The following is a 24,055-nucleotide window of genomic DNA, read 5'->3' on the forward strand; positions in this document are numbered from 1 at the left end:
AGTTTTAACAGTAAAAACGTAGTTTTTACCATGTCTTGGTAAAACCTGGCAACCCTGCAAGAAAATAGACTTTAATATATGATAATTATACTTTTTGACTTAAAACATTTTACCCATTAACCACTTATAACTTTGAAACTATTAATTCTGTTGACTTGATTTTCAGCAAAGGAACAATGCCTCACTAGTCCATAGAGCAATATCAGATAAGTAAATAGGTATAAGGACTAAACTGTACTTTTTATACTTAAAACTAAAATAACTTATCTAATGGTCCGACAATACATCATTTGTTTAGATAGCAATGTTTATGTCTCTATTCCCTTTAACTCCCTCACCTATTTCATTACAAGCCTTAGGGATGGAATATACAGTACTCCAATATCTTAAAATCACAGTCAGAATCAGGAAGGCAATTTATATAAAAATCTGCAAGAATGATGATAGGAATCGACATTTAAAAAAAACAAAACAGTTATTCATTACATTCTAATTTGTTTTGAACCAGTGAAAGAAGAAGGAAGCACAATTTCACTCTCAGAGCCACACGTTCTGAGAGTAAAACTAGGCATGTGACAAGACAGTTTTCCCCTTAATCGTAATTTCATTTAAAAATCCCTGTAAAATCATTGCTGAAACTAAATATGCTGAAGTTTGCCATTTATTGTCATTGAATATACAGTAATAAATGAATATACTGTAATAAAATGCTCACAATATTTTGAAAAAAAGTTGTAAAACTGAACACTATCTAGCAAACCTACCAATTGACAAATCAGCACCCACATAAACCAATAAGCATTCAACCCTTTTCCCACTCTATCAAAATATAAACAAAAATACAGAGCACAGGAATTCATGTGCCTAATATTCTTGAAAAAGCCGAGCATGCACTGTTGATTACGAGTTTAAACACCATATATCAAATTAAAAAAAAATTTAAAAAACTAGAAACCGAAAGAACAAGTAGGTTAACGCCTGTGAAATATTATTTGAAATTATTATGGATGCCTTTACAGCCATCCAGTGTCATTTAAAAATCGAAATAAAATGTTCCAAATTGATTTCACGCTAATGTGATCAAGGGCAGCTGGAATCGGAAAGGCTCATCTCATGTATGGTACCATGGGTTGGTGAAGGGAGAATTCGGTCATCAGGTATCACTAAGATCACAGTCTGGAGCAGATAAGGCTTGGAAAATGGTTTTTAAAAATGATGAAACAAATATGAATAAGCCAACTAGGTAACATAAACAATTTATTTTTAACAACTGTTACAAAAGTTTCATGAATAGATAGCTTGAACTTTTATAAGTTTAAACAATTTAAATATTTGCCACATCATATTATTTTATGTACACATTTTGCTTCATTTAAACTATATATATTTCATAATAAAATAAAATTTTTCTAATTTCAAAACACACCAGCAAAATAAATATAAAACTACAAAAATGAGTATAAAAAGCTTTCTACCTATATTATAAACATGACACATTTTTAACCACTGTTTAAATCAGCAATTTGTTTGAATATTTCTTGAATGTGCTTTACATGATAAAAGAAAAATGATAGTAACATACAACATTTTGATTAAAAGTGAACTATTTTAAAATGATTCAAAGTGATATTTTAAACAAGTACGTTAAAATTTTGTAATAATACAAAAGTACAATAAGTGAAAAAAATTCTATTCACGATTGTAATTTTATATACAATGTAAACTGAACATAAAAATCTAATGATTATAAAACTATAACTATTTAAGTGAGTAATCTTACTTATTTTTAGGAACATCTTAAATGGGTTAATTGCTGCAAATTTGACATTAGACTACAATCATGAATTATATATTTTTACAAACATTAATATTAACAAATTATGTATAAAAAAGGCGAAATTCAATAGCAAATTATATATTACATAAATATTTTGTTTATGCAAGATTTTTTCTACAAAGAATAGAATATTACAATTTGGGTAAGTCCACAGTTTATGTTTCATAATACAAAAGCAGTAGTTTAGCAATAGTAGATGGTTCAGTTTTAAAGGATATCCTAGCTGCCAAAACAAAAAATTTTACACTCAATCAATTATTGTAGCTGATATATATTTGTTTGTAACGCTTTGTAAAATCACTCATATTTAACAATTATTATTAACTTAAGTATAAACAAATAAATAAAAACAATACACTGTTTAATTAAAAAGCAAAAACGTAAAGAAGCAGCTTAAAATTGAAAATAAAAACTAGTAGGTTTTTTCAAGCTGCAAAATTAAATTATAAACAAGTCATAGAAATTTTATGGTGATTTAACCAATTCAATTTGACAGTATTTGAAAAATATGTATACAAAAACTGCCTAATTAATGAGAACACCTAAGAATTGCAAACATTAATTGTTAAAATTAACATTTAAAATATTAAATACAGTGTTAAAAAAAATGAAAGAAAAAAAAACAATAGATAAATAAATGAAAATAGGCAATCCAATTACAATCTGGAAGAAAAATGCAAAGTTCAATTTTAAAAAAAAATCATACAAGTACACATGTATACATCCCAGGGTTCTTTAGAACCCAGTTTTGTTTTGTAATAAGTACTAGACTGTTACATCAAATTAAAAATATTTAAATAAAATTTAATTTTTATTTTACTCAAATTTGGTTCAACAGATTTAAAATAGTTAACAATTTAAATCTAAATAAGTTTACTTACCATTGCAACTTCATTCACAAATTTGTTTTTAAAAATACTGTCTTGAAATTTGGTTGCTATAAAAATTCGTAAATAATTTTTTATCAAAGGGAATATTTAGCAAAAGTTTTAAGAGTAGATTTTTTATATTCCCTGAATATTTTAAAGGGGAAAATAATGTGAATAAAACACAAGTATGAAAATGGACATACTATAGTTTAGGTTCTCTAAACAAGAACCTTCCTCAGTGTCAAAACACCAAATGATGCAAGAAAATTAAAGAGATAAATATGTACAGAGTGTTCTAGCCAATCAGTACAGAGGAACAAGTTTAAGAAGATAATAAAAAGAATGTTTATTAGAAACATGTGAGGAGTTTTTCCGAGAACCGCCAGGAAGCAAAAAAATAAATTAGAATAGATTTCCAAACATTGGAAAACTGCGGGATACTAGGGAGATCATAAACTGAATTATTAAAATTTTTCAAAATATGGAGTGATTCCCAAAAATCAAGTTCAATAGAAGAGCAGTTGTTGAATGATTTTAGCAAAAAACTCAAACCTATGATTAGAATTCCAACTATGTTGAGCGATTGAAGATCAGTTAATATTCTTATTTTGAACCACACTGACATGAAATTTGTCCACACTGACAAGAAATTTGATAAATGCCCTAGATATCAATATCAGCAAAAGTGTCTTTTAAAGTTCATGAAATTAAGTTTGTTAAAAGGAGAGAAAACGATTTTAAGCTCAAATTTTAGTAATTTAGGGACTGGCTTTCGGACAATAGGGTAAAACAATTAAATTGCTATAGTTCAAATTTGTGGGTTTGAATTAATCTCTTAACTTTATAATGTCATTTGGTGTTTAGACACTGAGGAAGGTTCTTGTTTAGAGAACCAAAACTATAGTATGTCCATTTCTGTACTTCATTCATGCTGTTTAGTATACGTAGCACTAAATATACCCTAACCTTTAGGATTTTAAATAGTTATTTTAAGTGCATATGTAGACTGAATATAGTAACATAAAATGTATTTTGAAAAGTATATCTTATTTATTAATTATTATAAAATGGTAATAAAACATTTTTAAGCATAAAGAGTGGTATAACGTAAGGTGACTACTTGAAATTAAAATAAAAGAGTACCACTTTTAATTTAAAGCCTTTAATTTCGAATAATAATCAAAATCGAAAAAGCAATAATAATCAAGAATTATATATATTAAAACTGAAAGATAATCAAATATTATAGGTTAACACTGTTAAATAATGAATAAATAAAATTGGAACTTAACAAACTTTATCATCTACAAATTTAAGAATTTTACAACTGATAATTTCATAATCCTTTCTGTTATTATATGAAGAGAAGTGTCCCAGAAGTCTTAAAACTCTTATACCTTGACAAAGGAGGGTTAAAACTATTTTCTCTAAATTCACAAAATGCAATCTGCACTGGTAATATAAAATATTTTTCATGTTGTTTCGAATCTACCAATTTAGTTTTGAGAAAAAGTACTAATGAATATAGAGACATCATATACAATTGTAGCATTTAAAAACTATATTTGAGTACATAGATATTTTGCATTTGTTTATATCTTTTATCTCTCATCTAGCAAAAGGGTATAAAGTTAAAAACATTTTGTACACACTGCTAAATAACTCAAACTAAAATGCAATTTTCTTCTGAAGTAAAGGTAATAAATGACTCGTTATCTTTTTAAAAAAATGATTTTGGAGAATTTTCAGGCTCCACTTTCTAGTAGAACATTTTCAATATTAGGAGTTATGTTCATATCACATTTTATTTCACTATTTTCTTCACACATTGAACTTTCACTTGCATCGGGCAAACAATCATTTGTTAAATGCACATCAGACTTAAATTCTAATTTTTCCACAATTGAAGATTGATCTTCCCTAGCTTTTAGTAAATCAGGCTGGTCTACTAATTTAGAGTTTTGACAGTTTCCATTTGTTATTTCTGACTTCAATTCAGGATGGTCTTCAGACTTAGGAGTTGGTATAACTTCATCAAGAATTTCCTCTTTCAATTCTTCTTCTTCTATTTTCTCACTTCGCACATATTCAGAAACTTTACTGAGGTTATTTTTGGTTTGATCATTGGAAATTTTATATTCAGGAATTTCAATATTCAAGTACTCCATTAATTTTTTCATTACTTCATCCACATATCCATGAATAATGATGTCTGCTTGCTTGTCCTGTAACACAAAAAACTAGTATATTTTTTATTCATTTGGTTCTTTAAAATTATATATTTACATTTATAGCATTATAGTTCGCAAAGCAACTAATACGTAATGTACTTAATATGAATTAGTTTAATTGGTTTCACCACAGACAATGATTTCATGCAATAAACTTTTGGCTTAATGATCAGATTTTCCCCTAATGAAATGCAAGCAATCTTCATATTTTTGAGGTCTACCTAAGATATGCTAATCAATCGATGCAGATGATTAATGAAGTTTAAATGAAACACAAATATACCCAAAACATACTTTTTCCAATGAATTTAAATTTCTAGAACTAAAATGTGGTAGTCCTGATTTTGAAAATGAGTTATCAATAGCTTAATCAGAACAGCAAATAGAAGCTTAGATCATATTATTATTTTCTTAATCCTTACAATATTTCCCCTCCGCAGAGGATTGAAATTGTGATGGCATGTCTTCGGATCATCCTCCGGGATGCTTCTCAGACCGTCACCAATAGCCCATTGTGCAGCACTAGTGCGACGTAAATTAACAACAACATTTCTCAAACAAAATACATAAATTATTCTTTTTTTCTGGAAGTAATTAATTGATGAAAAAAACTTATTTACTTAAAAGTAACACTGGGGGGCAAATAGTTTTTTTATTGAATTTTTTTAAAAACGGATCTTTGATAGTTTCAAGTCGCTGATTTCAAATCTATGATCGGTTTTTCTCTCCAAGCTAAAGTATTTCTTAAATGATATTTTTAGTCTATTTTTTATCAAACTGTACAGATTTAAAAACGTGATATATATAAAGAGTTCGTCACAAGAATATAGCAACAAACTTTTAGGGGAGTTAAGACCCATTATCAGGATTAAAATTACAAAGGAACCCATGCCAGAAATGTCAATATACAATTTTAGGGGTGCTTCCCTATTATAAACTGTTCCTTGATATGCTTCTGAACAGGTCATAATAGGGAAGCACCTTTAGCCGCTTATGACGAAAATTCCCCATATGGGTTCCTAAGCAGTTTTAATCCTGATGATGTGCTTTAACTCTCCTAGAATGTTTTTTGCGACATCTACGTGACCCCCTGTTATGTGACACAAAGTGAAAAATCCTGAAAATTTTATGAACAAAAAATAGATACCAAGATAACAATTTACATACCATACATATGTTTCATATTTAACATAATTTTTTTAACTAACATTAATAATTAACATTAATAACATTAATTAATTAATACACCTACAACAGAAAAATATCACACCTTTATAATAACTAGTTCAAGAAAAAACTTACTTCTTACTTTCTTCAGATTTTTAACGAAACAAAAATCATTGTATCACCGAAAACGAAAATCATTATATCAGCCTGCGGATATATGTGTTAAAATGATATTTCGTGCTACATCGATTTATCGCCCAGTTGCAGGGATAGAGAGCTTTTTTAACATAATGAAATTAGTTCTCACTAATTAATGAACTAGTTAAAAATTGATTTTAAGTCCACTAATAAAACGAATATTGCAATTATTTAGGAAAAATTTCATTATGGCGAAATCTACCATTATTAGAAAACTATTCAGAAAATATTTTTCTAGTGATGTCTTAGTAAAAAGGGTAGTAAAATAAGTAATTTAGGGTAAAATAAAAATATTGGCAGAGTAAAAAAGTAATTTAAGAAAGATGTTGCTGATAAATTATTTGATACAGATACTGATATAGATATTTGATAATTTATTATACATATTTTTTAAACTTGTATTTTTTTACAATAGAAAAAAATTATACATATTTGACAAAACGTGGCTGGGAAATGTGCAGTACTCAACACATAAATATTATGTTAATGTACACATAAAATTATGTTAATGTCATATCTCATAAGATTATTCTCAATCACACTGCATGTTGTATAGAAAAATGATTATTAATTTTGTTATGTTTGCTTACAAATATTTTAGTTATACTAAAGAAAAAGAAAGAAAAGTATGTCATTAAAATAAAAATGTTAGAAAATGTTCAACTGAAGTATGAACAGAGAACAAAGGCCAGCTAATTATAATAAGCATTAGAGTTTTGTCAATTACATAAGCAACATGAATAATAAAAAAAATAATAATTGGATACTCACATGTTTAGTGGGTTGCAAATTGACAATGACGAGTTTTCCTTTGGATTTCTTTGTTAAAACGGGAAGGTTACCACTTGGAATTATTTGTAGAGTAGTTCCCAGGCATATGCTAAGATCTGCTTTCCTAAAAATAAACAAGTTATTATTAATTTTTTTTCTTTTTTAAATCCAACAACCTAAACCCAGAAATTGCATAATCTGAGAAACACACAGAATATTTGTGGTAATAATGCAATAATGTGTCACTAGTAAAAATAAAAAGATATAAATTTTTTTTATCTTCAGTTTTTTAAGTGGAAACAAAATTTCAGACATTTGAGTGATAAAGGAGATCAATATAAAAACTCTGATCAGGCAAACAGTAAATAAAAGGTTTCTAATGTGCTCGCAAGCTTTTTATTTATTCTATTTATCAAATCTACAAGCTGTATAATACTTTTTGCTTTCTTTTTTTAAATCATAAGCAGTTTATTTATTTTTAAAATTTTGTTTCATAAATTATGAATTGAAGTAAGAAAATCACACCAGTAATGTTTCAATAGTAAAAATATTACTAAAAAAAAATAATAATAAAAAACTATGTATTGTAGCAAAAACTTATTCTCACCAGAAATAAATGTAGAATTATTTTCCTTATTATTATATTTGATTGATCAACATTGTTCATTATTATTTCAAAACCTCATATGTTTCATTAGCATTTTTAACATCTAAAAAGTTTCAAATAAAAACTTTATATCTAATCCAAAAACAAAAAATTATAATAATAATGTGCATTTTTTGTTAAGCAATTAATTTGTAGTTTTTTGTTTTTGCATAATGATTTAAAAACAATATGGTTGATTGTTTTTCAAATTTCAACATGTTGAGCATAATATTGCGCATTGTGTACTATGAGCTTTCTCTCCTAATTTTTTAAAATTACATATCTATGATTAAAGTCAAATTTTTTATTCCAAAAATAAAAAATTTTCATAAAATTAAATATTTGCTACCATATAGATAACCTTTTAAACCAGAAGATTCAAATGTAATTGAAAATTATAAGTTAAAATCATATACTTCAAGAAAGTTGCAACTGTTACTTTTTATCCCCTCCCTGCAACGATTATAACACCAAATAGTACACATTGTTAGGTTTTGCAATGATTGAAAACAGTAAACGTAAAAGAAACTCAAAAACATTTATTATTATTATTTATTACAAAAAATTGTAAATAAGATATTTCTTAAATTTTTTCTAGTGGTTTAACTTCTAAAATGATAACTTATAGCTGTCAACATTGGAGGAAGCAAATAGGTAAATTCTGCATACAACACAATTAGTAGCTACAAACTTTTCCTTCTTACAACATCTCAAGAAAAAAAAAAAAGCTTACTGAATTTAAAATTCTGATAATATTAAATTCTAACAACACTGAAATTTTATAAACGCATGCACAGTAGTCTCTTAATGTAATTGCAGTTAATGTTATCAATCACTTATCGCTATCAAAATCAGTTGGTACAGGTTCGCTCTATTCATTTGTATGTTAAAATTATCACTTTCAGAGATCATTACACCATTTAATTATACTGAGATCATAAACATTTAATGTGTAGGTTTTTAACTCACCACCCACTTTGCAAGACAGATTTTTGTTTAAACTCCCTCTAAAATTTTTTTTTAAAAACATTGATTAAAACATTTAAAAGAAATTTAAACATTCATTATTTTTTAAATGGTTTACTTTTAATTATATTGTTAATTCATCGAAAATTCCGACTCGTCAATAACTTTAAATTTGAACTTTTTTTTACAATTTTTTTTATTTAATCATAAAATAGCTTGAAAATATATTTTAAAAATCCCAAATTATTGTGAAATAATTGTTGTAATTATTGTTATATTATTAAATAAAAAAAGCTATTAAAATAATTTGTCAAAAAAATAGTTTGATTTTTTTTTTAAGTCAAGTTTTTGTGCACAACAGCAGGCAAAGTATCATTTTCACTAAAAATTTAGTTACCAATTTTTACCCCAATAAATTGCTGAATTAATAACTGTTATAATAGCATGTAATTTATGCAGAAACAAATATGTATAGGTTTTTCAATGTGAAATAAAATATTAATTCTTAAAAAAAATTTCTTCTCTATATAGGTTTTTATACATTTTTTAGAAAATCCCACATCCCTATTGAGAAGCCTTCAATGCCCATGTTGGGAATCTATGGTTTAAAGTTATCATTGTAATATGTACTTAAATAGTAGCTAGATTAAGATTATAACAAAAGATTGAGAAAGTGATATTTGAAATCTTGATCACAGATTACCAAAAAAAAAAGAGTCTGCACAATGCCGCAGCAAATTTCTTAGTCTCTACTAAGCAAAAAACCAACATTATCAGGCTTTATAGTAGCCCAAAGAAAAAATCAGAAAATTTTTCAAAAAAATAATCAGAACATTTTTAAAAGAGTGTACCAGACTATTTAAAAAAAAAAAAAAAACTAAAAAAAGGTATTATTTGCTCTACTTGTGTAATAAAACAAATAGTATGACAAAAGAATAATTAAATGTAAAATTTTTAAATTTTATAATTACTTCGTTTAAAACAGAAGTTTTTAATAGTTTTCTATATAATTTTATCAACACTGAATAACTCATTATAATTTCAAATCAGTAAGTGGAAAGTTTTCATATTATTGAAATAAAAAAAATAATCAGCATTAAATAAATAAATTTTCTCACATCAATATATGTTTAAAAATTGTAATCGAGTTTAATGTTTCCTTAATTAAATAATTTTAAAGTAAAGTTTCAATAAATTCAAAACACTATGAACTACTTAATATTTTTGAAGAAAATAAATTTAGTCGAAGATTCCTCAATATCAACATTAAAATATTACACAACATGATTATCTTGATTGGAATTGATAATCAAAAACCTGTGATATTCTAAAAATTGACGAAATTTGTTTGTATATTATAAGAGTTAGTCTTCAAATTTTGTCGTGAGAACAGCCAGCTATAAAATTTTTAATAGTATTGAAGTATCATGAGAGTTATTAGTAAATAGAAACCACAATTAAATTGTGGTTTCTATGCCACACAAATGCAATTTTAAGATGATTTATGCAATTTAAAATTTTATACAAAACTCTTTTTCTTTTTTACAAAAATGTATAGATTTGATTCAGTACAGTTACCGAGAATTTATTTCCGCAAGTTCTAAATCTCGAAGAGGGAGTTCATCTTCCCAGTCTAAAATAGTATCATGCAATTTTCCTCTGCATCTTCTTCCATTTGGTTTTGGCAAAGGGCAAAACTTTCCAGTGAATTTTTGACCAACAGTTTCTGTAGCACTTTTCCTCACAAACAATCTAAACAAAATAAATAAATAAAAATACATTGTAATACTTCAGTACAGCACACTTCATAAATTAAATTATGATAATAAAACATAAATTATATAATTAACATAATATAAATTACATAATTTAATGCAAATTATGACAACAACTGATAATATATAATGTAATATTCTCATGACAACTATGTTAGAAGAAAATCTTAGTTTACTGGTGTTCAAAATTAAGAGTATTTCCATATTTCTTGGATAACTCCGCAGCTATTGAATAGATTTATATGAATAGAGCTTAAAGGTGGGAAGATATAATAAAAATAAAATAAACATTCAATGCCTTAAAAACAATGAACTGAAGAGTTTATCATTTATTTTATTTTTTCAGATGTTAATAAACATGAAATGTGACAGCAGTCATTCAAGTCGCACAATCAATTGTTTATACTTTTATAAATATATAAAAAAGTCAGTTTAATTTAGTTGTATGATTTTTTTAGAAGGGGGGGAGATAAAAAAAATTAAGTTTTACAGCTTGATTCTATGTTAATATGGCTCTATAACTTATTTTAGTTTCAAAAGATTTTATATATTTTTATTTGATGCCCGTTATACCTAGATTGATTAGATTGTGCACAATATTTAGAACACATGAGCATGCTAATGTGTAACACTTATTGGAGTTGAAATTTATGAAACCAGGATTACAAGGTCTTTTCTTTTAATAGTTAATTTTTATTGTTTTCTGTTACTCTTGATAGTTGAACAATTTTATACAGTTATACTAGTAAGAATTTATATACAATTATACTAGCATAAATTTTTTGATAATAGTACATCAAGCGTTGGGGTTGTGATGACTTATATCATGCAAAAAAAAAAGTTTGGAAATTTCAGTGGCAATTCTTGTGCACCCCTGAAATGATGATTATATTTTGTCATAGGGCTTTGCGATACATCCCGATACTTTACATAAGTTACAGTGCCTTTTCAAAGATATTGAAAGTTATGCAGCTATCAAATATGAAACCTTCTCAAACTATCGAAACTCCATTTCCATATATGATTAATTTCTTGTACTTTGTAGGGTATATTTAAGTCACTCTATATAAAAGTATGAGCCTGAGAGATGCTACTTGCTCTGAATAATCGACTATTATGGCCAGAAAGATTTAATAGTCTGAGCAGGCTTTAAAATGGACGAATAACAATAAATATCAATAAAATTTTTAAAATGTGAAACAAATTAGAAGTTATATGCATCATCATTACAGAATTATTATAATTTTTACACATTATCTAGTTGTAGGATAAAATTATATGATATACCCATATACTAAGTAATGATATATCCATAGACTAAATTTTTAACACAAGAGTGATTTAGCTTGTAAGCATATTTTGTTATTAAGTAAACAATTCTTTTGAATTTTAAAGACTGTTAATAAGTTACTTTGATATGAAAAGAATGTAGTAACAATTTTGTTTAAAATTAAAATTAGACTATTTTAAAAATCCAACCTGAAATAGGAGAAGTTATTATTAAACAATGTGATAAAAATTACTGCTTTAAAAAAATAAATGCAGTTATGATTTCAGACACTTTAATACAAAAAGCAAAAGTATATTATAATAGAGAGGTACTAAATAAATCTTTAAGTAAAATAATAATATTATTTTTTTGTTTTAACATTGTTCAGAACAAAAATAATTATTTGGGCAGTTCTCAAAATGTAACACCAATCAAAANACAACTATGTTAGGAAAAATCTTAGTTTATAGATGTAAAGTTAAGAGATTATAGAGATTATAGAGTTTAAAGATGGGAACATATAATCAAAATAAAATAAACATTCAATGCCCTAAAAACTATGAACTGAAAAACTTATCATTCATTTTAATTATTCAGATGTTAATAAGCATGAAATGCGACAGCAGTCGTTCAAGTCGCACAATCAATTGTTTATAATTTTATAAATATATAAAAAAAAGTCAGTTTCATTCAGTTGTATGATTTTTTTGAGGGGGGGGGAGTTAAGTTTTACAGCTTGATTTTATGTCAATATGGTTCTATAACTTATTTTAGTTTGAAAAGATCTTATATACTTTTATTTGATGCCCGTTTTATCAAGATTGATTAGATTGTGCACAATATTTAGAACAACAACACTGTGTTAACATTTATTGGAGTTGAAATGTATGAAACCAGGATTGCAAGATCAATCAAAATACAAGGTCTTTTCTTTTAATAGTTAATTTTCCTTGTTTTCTGTTACTCTTGATAGTTGAACAATTTTATATTTTATATAGTATACTAGTAAGAATTTATATACAATTATACTAGTATACATTTTTTAATAATAGTACATCAAGCATTGGGGTTGTGAGGACTTATATCATGCAAAAAAAAAAAAAAGTTTGGAAATTCCAGTGGCAATTCCTATGCACCCCTGAAATGATGATTATATTTTGTCATAGGGCTTTGCGATACATCCCTATACTTTACATAAGTTACAGTGCCTTTTCAAAGACATTGAAAGTTATGCAGAAATCAAATATGAAACCCCCTCAGACCATCGAAACTCCATTGCCATATATGGTTAATTTCTTGTACTTTGTAGGGTATATTTAAGTCACTCTATATAAAAGTATGAGCCTGTGACATGCTACCTGCTCTAAATAATCGACCATTATGGCCAGAAAGATTTAATAGTCTGAGCAGGCCTTAAAATGGAGGAATAACAACAAATATCAATAAAATTTTTAAAAATGTGAAACAAATTAAAAATTATATGCATTATCGTCATCATTACAGAATTATTATAAGTTTTACATAGCTAGTTGAAGTATAAAATTATATGATATACCCATATACTAAGTAATAATATATCCATACACTAAATTTTTAACACAAGAGTGATTTAACTTGTAAGCATATTTTATTATTAAGTAAATAATTCTTTTAAATTTTAAACACTGTTAATAAGTTACTTTGATATTAAAAGAATATAGTGACAATTTTGTTTAAAATTAAAATCGGACTATTTTAAAAATGCAACCCGAAATAGGAGAAGTTATTATTAAACAATGAGATAAAAATTACTGCTTCAAAAAAATTAATGCAGTTATGATTTCAGACACTTTGATTCAAAAAACAAAAGTATATTATAATAGAGAGGTACTAAATAAATCTTTAAGTAAAATAATAATAATATTAGTTTTTGTTTTAACATTGTTCAGAACAAAAAGAATTATTTGGGCATTTCTCAAAATGTTGGAGCATAACACCAACCAAAACTATAAGCTCTGACAATAATTAAGTTTACAAAGCAATAATTTTAATGAAAAATAGATAAAAGTAAATACTTTAAACTTTTTTATCCACCCTTAAAATAATAATACAAGTATTTAAGTATTTTTTTAATGTTTTTATATATTATTTCTTATAAAAAAAATGCCATTTTCATACTTGTTGATTAAGGATTGTCTAAAATATGCACTGTATGCAACACCAATAGTTTCTGTAATTAGTTATTGTTTCTTAAAACCCGATGGTGTGAAGTACATTTGAATAGAAAAGTAAATAGCATAGATAGTGTATATTTAGTACACATAATATACATTTACAACATATACTAAGTCATATAAATCAGCCTCAAATTATAAATTTAAGTAATATTACGTAAACAGTACCCGAGTTTAAAGATATAATGGAGTGAGAAACTTAAAAAGTTAGGATAATAAAAGTAAAATAAAAATTTAAATACCAGGTACAGTTATTTATTTTTTTACTTCATTAAAGATATTTTTCACCTTTCACAATGATTGCACTTATCAAGGAACATATTCCCATGCAATTCTGCAAGTTTGTCTGGAGGCACATTAGAGCGTAAATGCAGACCATCAACATTTTGACTGACAATAAAATGCACATAACCTGCATCTAGTAATGCATTTAGAGCCATGTGAGTAGCAGTTGGTTTAGCATCATTGAATGAAATATTAATATTAGGTTTTAAACCTTCCTTTTCAAGAGTCCAAACACCTTTGGGTCCTCTGAAAAAAAAGTAAGAATTATGTCAAACGAGACAATAGTATAATTATTTCAACAAGGAATATTTCACAATTGGTATTAACAATAAGAATAATAATTAAGAGAATAAATGTATAGTTACTCAATTATTTAAAGTCTCTAGGAGTAATGACAACAGGATAAAGACATAGCACATTAACATTTTTCCATAGTAAAATTAATAATCCTTAAAAAGTCAGTGACAGAAATATTTTTGTAATTTTATAGTGAAGAAAGTGTTACTATTACTTTAAAAAGATATTTATGAAGATTTTATTCTTTAAAATAAATTCTTTGCAGACATTCGAAAACATAGAAATGACTATTCACAGTTAAAAATTCTTTAATAAAATGAGAATGAGAAAAATGTATTAAAAATCCTTTTTAACAAATCTTTACCTAGTCAATGCTCTCAAATAATTTAGAGCTGTGGTCCCTAATATGAGATTTTTTGCTGTTTTTTGTTTGTGCAATCCTGCTGATTAAATATACCTATGAAAAAATGGCTATATGGTGACCTCGGGTAATTCCTGATCAAAAAAATGCAAACATCCAGTTTGTGAAAAAACTATACAAAGATAGAATTTTAATACTTTCTGGAAGTTTAAGGCTATATGAGATGAGTTCTATCGTGTTTTCTTTTGTTTGAAAATCAAATTAGAATTTAAAACATTTCAAATTTTCAGTGATAAGGAATTACCCCTTATCTTGACACTTCTGGGGTAATTCCTGATCACCAGTTTTATAGTAAAGGGGCATTTTAAAAATAGTTATACAATAGAAATTAGCAAATAAACAAAATCATGAAAAACACTATTTAGTTTGAAAACACCCAATTAAACCCTGAAAAAAACTGGGTTTTTTTCAACCTTGCCCTCAATAATTAGAAATAAAAACCACCTGATATTTTTTTTTAAAAAAACGAATGCTTTAATATACAAAAGTTTGATGAATCAGAATTGATTTAAATTTAAAAACAAGCTACATTAAAAAAAAAAAAAAAAAAAAACACTTTGCAGATTTAGGAAATGTTAGTCTGAATTTGATCTCCCACCCTCAAATATTGCATGCCATAGATGCGCATGTACCCCAGTTTAATGATATAGTAAATATGAAATTAATTAGGACATTTTTAAAAAAAATCATCTCTAATTTTTTTCTTTCTTATTATATACTTTTCTCTTTTGAATGCAATTTACTAAATAGAGCCTTTAAATCCTCATTAAAAAAGTAAGCTTTTTAGCCAAAAAGAAAAAATAAATTGATTTGGAGTATAAAATTTCTATTAATATTTTCATATAACTGAATAAACAAGAATTATTATTGCAACAAAATTTGCTTTATCAAAAAGAGAACATAATATTGAAATATTTTGAGCATTTTTTTTTTCATGTGACAGCGCGATAGCTTGATTTCAAAGGCTAAAATCAATAATCGAAGTACATCTACCTTCTGACCAATCATAAGGTAGATATTCTTCGTTTCATGGGAGTGATGGAGAGTAACCAGGGGGATAAAAAGACAAAATCTTGGTTATATGGTGCAAACACTCCGTGACAATTTTATATAAATACTACACTCATTGAATAATAGTACACTAAATTTTAATTAAGAGGTACAAATATTTCAAATTGAAATCCAAAACTATGATTCGTTTTTCATCAGCAGTCGCTTTTAATTCATGTTTTTAATTTATTAGTACTAAAAGTGCCAATATTTGATTAATTATCTTTTTTCACAAGGTAGTTGCAATTATATTATTTCATTTCAACTCTTGATACAGACTTGTGTTTTTCGATCAAGGTATACATGTGTGTTTCTATATGTAAGTATTTAAAAAGTGTAAAAAGATTGGAAGTTATAAATCAATTTTTATGATGAACGTAAAATGTGGTTTTATAATATTTAAAAAATTTAAAATACATAGTTATAAGAGCTTTAAACAATTAATAAGAGGAAAAATGAAAACTCTTAATCATGATATCCAAGATCATTTCAAATAAAATAATTTTTCTAAATTAAACCAACCATTAAATTCTATTTTAAAAAAACATTTTTGAAAAAAACATTTTAGTGCTTTAAAAAATATAAAGAGTTCAAAAAATATTTCAGATGATTACAGTCACAAATATCTATTATAAGAAAGAAACGTTTTTAGAAGACGCTAATTCAAAAGTCACAGTTAAAAATTTTTTCCTCAAACAAGTTGAGAAAACGCACAAGAATTTTTTTATTGGCGGGGGAGGAATGTAGTACACGTGACCTGCAGGAAAAGATAAGCTTCTTCAACGGGCAAACCTATAACTCTGATAGTGATCAGTTACAATAAATGAGAAAAACTAGTCAAAACCGAATATCGATGAAATGGGTTAGAAGAAGCGCTGTTAAAGTGCATAAGGGTGTAAATGCTGTGAAGACTGCGATGAAATTTAGAAAAATAAATTTTTGGTATTAAGAATAAAATAAAGTACAGAGAATGAATGTTAGTAACATTCAGTTCATGCGAGTGATGTCTACAATCTGAATTTGAATTGATGTAGCTAGATTCAGTTCTGAAAAAGGCTTGAAGAATTGAGTATTATTCTCATAATAAAGACTACATTACTTACTTTATTGTTTCTAAACAAAAGATAAAAACATTCATATTAAAGTAGTTATAACAATTGGAAATATTCCTTCAGAACTTTTAAGAATAAAATTTAGCAAGGTTGAAAAAAGCAAGAAAAATTATGAAATACTGAAACAGGCAATGCTAATATCAAAAACGTCGAGTGTGAATTTTATTTTTATTTTCAATTTTTAGAAGACAACAAGATTGGCTTTTGTTTGAAGAGGTTATAAATTGTTTTGGATGTACTTAATGTGGCATAATAAAAGAAAGTGTCTTTTTCACATCCCAATTGCATAAGTCAAATTTTTAATTAAATCATCGCTGATTCTGATAATTTGGACACAGACAGCTAGTCCAGTTCCCCGACACGTTCTTTTAATAAATAATCCATATTCTTCTTTAAAAATTTAAAAATGAAACATATGATTACCTAAAATCTGGAATTCCAGCTGAAGTACTTATGCCAGCACCAGTGTGAACTACAACATGTTTAGATTCCTTTATCAAATCTGCTAAAGCCTTCACCTTATCATGAAGAATCGATGTGCTATCAATGACCTATAGTTATACGAGCAATTAATTAATTGATATATTTTAATTTTTTTTAATAATAAAACATAAAAATAAAAATTCAATGTAATGGTTAGGAAAGTAAGATGTAATTAGTATGGTCAAATAGTCAAATAAAACAATCAAGGCAATCATAAAGAATTAGGAATTTTTAGTATCTAAAGACAGATATTTTGATTAAATAATTTCTCCTTGACATAAGCAAAACTGCAACGGTAAATTAATTTGTCTTTTTTCAATCTTTGTAAATCTTCAATCTTTGTTTCCCTTTTCAATCTTTGCAAACGAGAAGAGAGTAAGAGTATAATAATTATTTATGCCACATAAAATAAATTTATATCTTTGTTTTTAAGAACAAATTGAAACAGAAACATAAATTTTTAAATAGAAAACAGAATTTGATGAAAATAATATATTATTCAAACAACAAAATATAATATTAATTTCTAAAATTATCATACTAATAATTCTTTTCTAAGCATTACGTAAAGCATCTGTAATAAGAGTTTAAAGATTTTAAAATCATAAATAAAAAGGATAAAATAAGTTTCTTTTTTGCTAAGTAACATTGCTTAATTTTTTAGTTTCTGACTAATATTACTTAATCATGGTCTAAGAGATAGAAAACGTGCAAAATTTTACAAGATTTGCACACTTTTTTACGGAACAAAATAAACCAATTTTTGATTACAAGATAACAAATTTCTGGTATGTCAGGTCTATTAGTTGAACGGTGATGGTAAGTTGATTATTAGGCATTCCTATAGACATGTGTCAAATAAAGCTAGAAGAGTGGTAAAATGTGGATTCAAATGTAAGTGTAAAATATTTTAAAAAGCATGGAATTTTGATTTTGTTGGATGATTTTTCGTTAAAGATGTTTTTTGTGGGTCTCAGCAGATGAGGATGAAGTAGAATCCATTGCAGAGTAGACTGGTATGACAAAACTGCTAACATTGATGAATCTGACACAAATGGTGTTCTGGAATCTTTAAATTTGCAGCTTTATTGTATGTTTTAAATTCTTTATTGCTATATATTTTCTGATATTTTATCATATTATTACAATATATATATATTTATTTTGTACAACTAGAGGGTCGTACTAACCAATTTTCTAGCGCCGTCATCTTATCTGACTCTAAAGCAGCACTTCTTGATATTAACTCTCCACTGATTCCCCAATCCATCTCCATTCAGAAATGCATTGATTGTCTGAAAGACCTGACACTGAAAGGCAAGCAAATCATCCTCCAGTGGATCCCGGGACATTGCAGGATTTGGGGTAATGAAAAAGCTGATTTCTTGGCCAAGAAAGGAACAACTATTGCCCAAGCATCTCGTTGCTCCATCTCTCTGCACTCATTTAAATTGCTGGTCCGAAACCAATTCCGGAACATGCTCTCAGAGAATTTCCGTACAAGCAATATACACAAAACCTGGTTCAACCATATTTTAACTATCCCAAATCAGCCCAGGTTTAAGGCAGTTGCTCTCTTTAGACTTGTAATGGGCCATGACTGTCTGGCCAAACACCTTTTTAGTATAAAAATTTTTGATTGTCCTAAATGCAAGCTCTATTGCCTTGGGGAGGACATGGATCTGCCCCATATTTCTGTCTGTCCTGCGCTCATCTCCACTACTGTGTGTGGATGTTACTGGGATGCTAGGGCCCGTATAGACTAAGCATGTCACTATGCATTCTATTCTATTTATCTCTTTTTGTTTTGTTTTTCTTGTTATTTTATCCTTTTTGTTCTTTTAAATTGGCCTGCCATTAGAAACAAAAAAAAAAATAGATATATATATAAATTTTTTGAAATACTCTTGAACAAATTCTCATAACTTTTCTTATTCATTATTTTTTTCTGAATATAACTGAAAGTATTGTTCCTAAAACACTTTTTTTTCACTTAGAAAATATGATGAGAAAAAATCCAAAATTAATTGCAAGTAACATATTAAAAACAGTTTTTGTAAGGGTTAATTTGTCCAGCTAACTACAATGGTCAAGCTGCCAAATAGATTTTAAACTTGCAATTAAAAAAATAAAAAAAAACATGTAGATGTTTGCTTAGGAGTGGCTAGGAGCACGCCTTAGGTCCCTTTCCGTGATTTTTTTTATTTTTAAAGTTTCTCAGCGGTGCTGCCCAGAAGTTACCAAGACTAAGCGATTATTCTGCCACAGATCACGATACGGAACTCTTCCTGTAAATTGATATAGAGTTATCCATATCTATTTCTTTGTTTATAATGGATCAATGTGTCACGATCAATGAATGTTCAACTTTATTCATGGTGTATAAGTCTACCCTTTGATTTTTGTAAAACTTTGATGGGTTGAAAAGTCGACTTATACACTGGTACTACACATAGTAATAGTTTTATTTAGAATTTGATAGCACGGTAATCCTTTATTTTCGTTTATAAAGTGCTTTGCTTAAACTTTTTCTTAATATTGTATTTGAACCATTAGGACTTTTGTTACATTAATGATAAAATTCATAGCATAGGGAATACTATTAGTTTTCTGAACGTTATAGGTATAATGAAGGTTTTAATAATTAGTTTCACTTTATGATTTAATATTAAAGGACAAAATGCATTTTACAATCAAATCACAAGCTTCCATCATTTATGTTTTCCCACAGGTATCTAAGATATCAGTCACACAAACACATATATGTGTAGGTGTCTGTAAAAGAACATAAAAGATGAAAACTTTCAGGAGAAATTATAACTAAAACAATGCATATTAATTAAATAATTCATGACATAAAAAAAATTAAATATAACTATGAAAAAACAAGTGCCATGAAGAAACACATTTCAAATGCAAAACAAAAACATAAACACATATAATACATCTCGATCAAATTTATGATGATCTATACGGCCACATAAATATAATATGAATAAAAGAGCAAAAAAGACCTCTTTTAATCCACATATTCCTTTATCTTCATATTTAGACAAGCCATCAGCATAATTACAAGACATCTTTCCTGAATAATTTGAGTAAATTTGTTTACAGACCGATGTCGTTTAAAAAAAATTTCCTTAGATTTATTCCGAATTTTATGAACTTTGCGTTTGACTAGTCAACAAGGTTTTCAATATTAAAAGAACGAAAACTCGTTTTAGGGTTCTGGTGTATTTACTAGAGATCATAATTTGTAGATGAACCTAATGTTTCAGAGAAAGAAAAACAGAAAGCTCTCAACTCAACTCTGCTCGCAATATTTTGTAAACAAATATTGGGATTGGAGTGAAAATGTGCTTCAGAGCCGGACATTAGTTACATTTTTTTCAAACTCTTTTAAATTCTATATTTGTTCAATTATCGAACCAAAATAATAGACCATGAATAAAATACAGAGTTCTGGTATCTTAAAACGATTATTGTCTTCTAATATTTGTAAACACTGGCTGCTGTGTAGGTTTTGTATACGTTAGTTCATTTTTTCTGAAAAACGTAAAATATTTCTATGCATATATATGTACATAAAGTTTGTATGCAAAGCGGAATAAAAATTACATTTCTTTTTTAAAGTACAGAAGAGACCTATTATGAGAGGATTACACGTTTTCAATACCATAATTTATCCTATTTTGTTGCTAAAGATTGTTAGCAACAGTCGTGAGATTCTCCACCATTGTTTTCTCATTGTAATTAAATCTGCTAATCGTATTTAATGTTTTTCTATTTATACGTCATTTCGTCGACAGGATCATTTCGTCGACAGGGTATTTACTTCGACAAAGTCGTTACGTCATCAGCCTTTCTTCGTAATTTAGTACATTTTTGCGGGTTCAATTTTTTAAAACTTTGCTTTAAATAAACTTTGTGTCCTACATTGCAATAGTCAGAAAATATGTTTTTTTTAATTTGAAATTGTTTATTCCTTTTGCTGTACTACGTTACGTTGAAAAGACTGATCCTCAGTTCAATTGGAAGTTTAGTGGTATTTTATTCGCATATGTTTCTAAGATTGTGTTTTTGTTATAATTTTGAAGATTATATCTTATAGATTAAACCCACAAAGCAATTACTATAATTACTGTCACTGCTTCTTGATATAACAAGTTAAAGAAAAAAGAAAAGTGCAGGGGAAAAAAAGACAGAATTTTTCATTTCTCCGTGATTTCTCTTATCAAATAAATATTGAATCAGATATTAATTGATATTGAAATGATTTTCGAGCTGAAAATTGTTTTTTAACTTTATTTTTTTTTTTAAAAATAAATTGATATTTAGTTGGGTAGAGTTTAAACGATATTCTTTGATGTACCAACATTTGCTTTTTTAATATCCAAATTGCAATCGAGCAATATGCAAGGATTGTCCTCAGATAATTACAAAGCATCATTCTTTAACCGTTGTTAATAACCCACTGTGGATCTAGTCTGATATTAACAATCAAACGACGTTTAGAATCAAATCAAACAAAATATCATGAATTAAAAGTTATTAAAATATGCTAAAGTGATGACTATTTGGTAGGTGTGGTCCCACCCTACCCTATCTCTCCTATTGCATAGCAGACGGAGAGACTAGAATGAGGGTTACAACAAAATTGTCCAAGAACAATATTTGGCGATATGTTTGCCAAGATTGTTTTTCGTTTTATTCTTACGAACGTGCATTTTCTATCAGATTAATTTAAAAGATTTGTGTTTCTTCTGATTAAATTCTTAATAATTGTTATTATTATCATTTGCAAAAGTTTGTTACATTTTTTTAATAGATTTTAAACTCTAATATGAACTATTTTCTTGTGGCGGAACATTACACGACGTAGTATCATTTTAATTTCATCCACAGATTTCGTGAATATTTTGGCGCCTACGAGAATTTTTTTTCGAAAACTTTTGGGCTCCTGTCATTTTAAGATTTTTTTTTATCATTTCCTTTTCTATTTTATTCAGAAGAATTCTTCGTGAAACATTCTCGTATAACGATTAGTAACACAACTTGTCAGGTCATCAAAAGTTTCTTTTATTCTTCATCTTTTCTTGTCGTTTTAAAAATTCGAATAATATTTTTTGAATGAATGCCCATCAGCCACCTGAAGCAATACGAAATTTGTTAATAGTTTATGAAGTTCTTAAAACCCCCCAAAATAAGACTTCTTTGTTGTTGATGGATTCATTTTTAATAAAGATCAAAATCGAGATGATAGATATTACTGGAATTGTGATGATCGTTTATGTCATGTAAGGGCTGTAGCAACATTAATAAACGGTCAACATATTTTGAACCAACATAATATTCTAAAGCATAATCATTCAGCTAAAGCAAATAGAGGTCCAGTAATGTAAGTTTGTGCGGACATAAAAGACTTGGCCAAAATAACAAATGACCAACCAGCTGAACTGATACAAAATGCCAAAGCAGGAGTTGCGAGGGAAATCCTTCCATGTATGCCTCCTAATGATGCTCTGCGCCAGAAAATCAAAAGAGTTAGAAGAGTGGAACGACTTGCTGAGCCACAAACTCTAGAGCAGTTTACTTTGCCTAATGAATATAGGATAACAACAAATGGCATTAGATTTGCAAAGGATATTCTAGTGGATGGTGAGAGAATTCTAATTTTTAACTACCGATGAGAATTTGAAATTTTTATAAGAATCTACTTTCTGGATAATGGACGGAACTTTTANAGGGTAAGATAGAACAAATATCTCTGAAAAGGGAATTATGTATATGTTATTTTCATGTAAAAGAATTCAAAATAAAATTTTTCAGCTTTAGTTTAGTTGTTAATTACTTTTTTTAAAATTTAGTTGATATTCTGAGCTACTTATTTTCCAATAAAATATATAAACAAAAAATAGTTTCAATCATGAATTTAAAAAAGAAAAATCAACTAAATGCTGATTGAATAAAATTATTTTTTTTTAAAAAATCAATTAAACTCTGGGCTAACTTTTATATTTTGTCATTGTAAAGTTGCATGCTGCTAGTTTAAAATATTTTTGATAGGTTAACATTTGTTATGCTAACATTTTTAAGTGCTTTTTTAATTGTTATTGACAATGTAAAAACATTTTTGTAAGGAATGAATTGTCTGTTAATATAAGAGTAATACTGTGCTAATTAAAACAAAACATTGATGCAAATGCTGTAACTTAATTACAAAAGAGCTCAAGCTGTGTAGAACACTTTTAATGTATTATTACATTTTAATTAGATGATTCTTTTCAATATTAAATTGAATCAAGACGACTTCATATATTTGCAAATCATTCAGTTTATTATGGGAAATTTATGTATTTATTTATTTGTAGCAAGCCGTACATTTTTATCAGAGGCTTACTTCTGTGAAGAAACCTGGAAGAAGAGAATGGACAGTTCTACTTTAAAAGATATTAAATTAGGTA

The 24,055-nt window shown here is 27.2% G+C and overlaps 1 protein-coding gene across 1 annotated transcript; it reads right to left on the bottom strand.

Annotated features, from left to right (window-relative positions):
• Positions 1–1,240: 1,240 nt before the first annotated feature.
• LOC107448976 (sirtuin 6) lies at positions 1,241–20,876 on the bottom strand. Its single transcript, XM_021146471.3, has 6 exons — positions 20,606–20,876; positions 17,532–17,659; positions 14,232–14,474; positions 10,264–10,437; positions 7,074–7,197; positions 1,241–4,931 (listed from the first exon to the last, which is right to left on the bottom strand). The coding sequence occupies exons 1-6, from the start codon at positions 20,669–20,671 to the stop codon at positions 4,452–4,454; spliced, it is 1,215 nt and encodes a 404-aa protein (XP_021002130.2). The 5' UTR covers positions 20,672–20,876; the 3' UTR covers positions 1,241–4,451.
• Between the last annotated feature and the right edge of the window lie 3,179 nt (positions 20,877–24,055).

Source organism: Parasteatoda tepidariorum, chromosome 7, assembly GCF_043381705.1.
Source record: "Parasteatoda tepidariorum isolate YZ-2023 chromosome 7, CAS_Ptep_4.0, whole genome shotgun sequence".
In the NCBI taxonomy this organism is placed as follows: domain Eukaryota; kingdom Metazoa; phylum Arthropoda; class Arachnida; order Araneae; family Theridiidae; genus Parasteatoda; species Parasteatoda tepidariorum.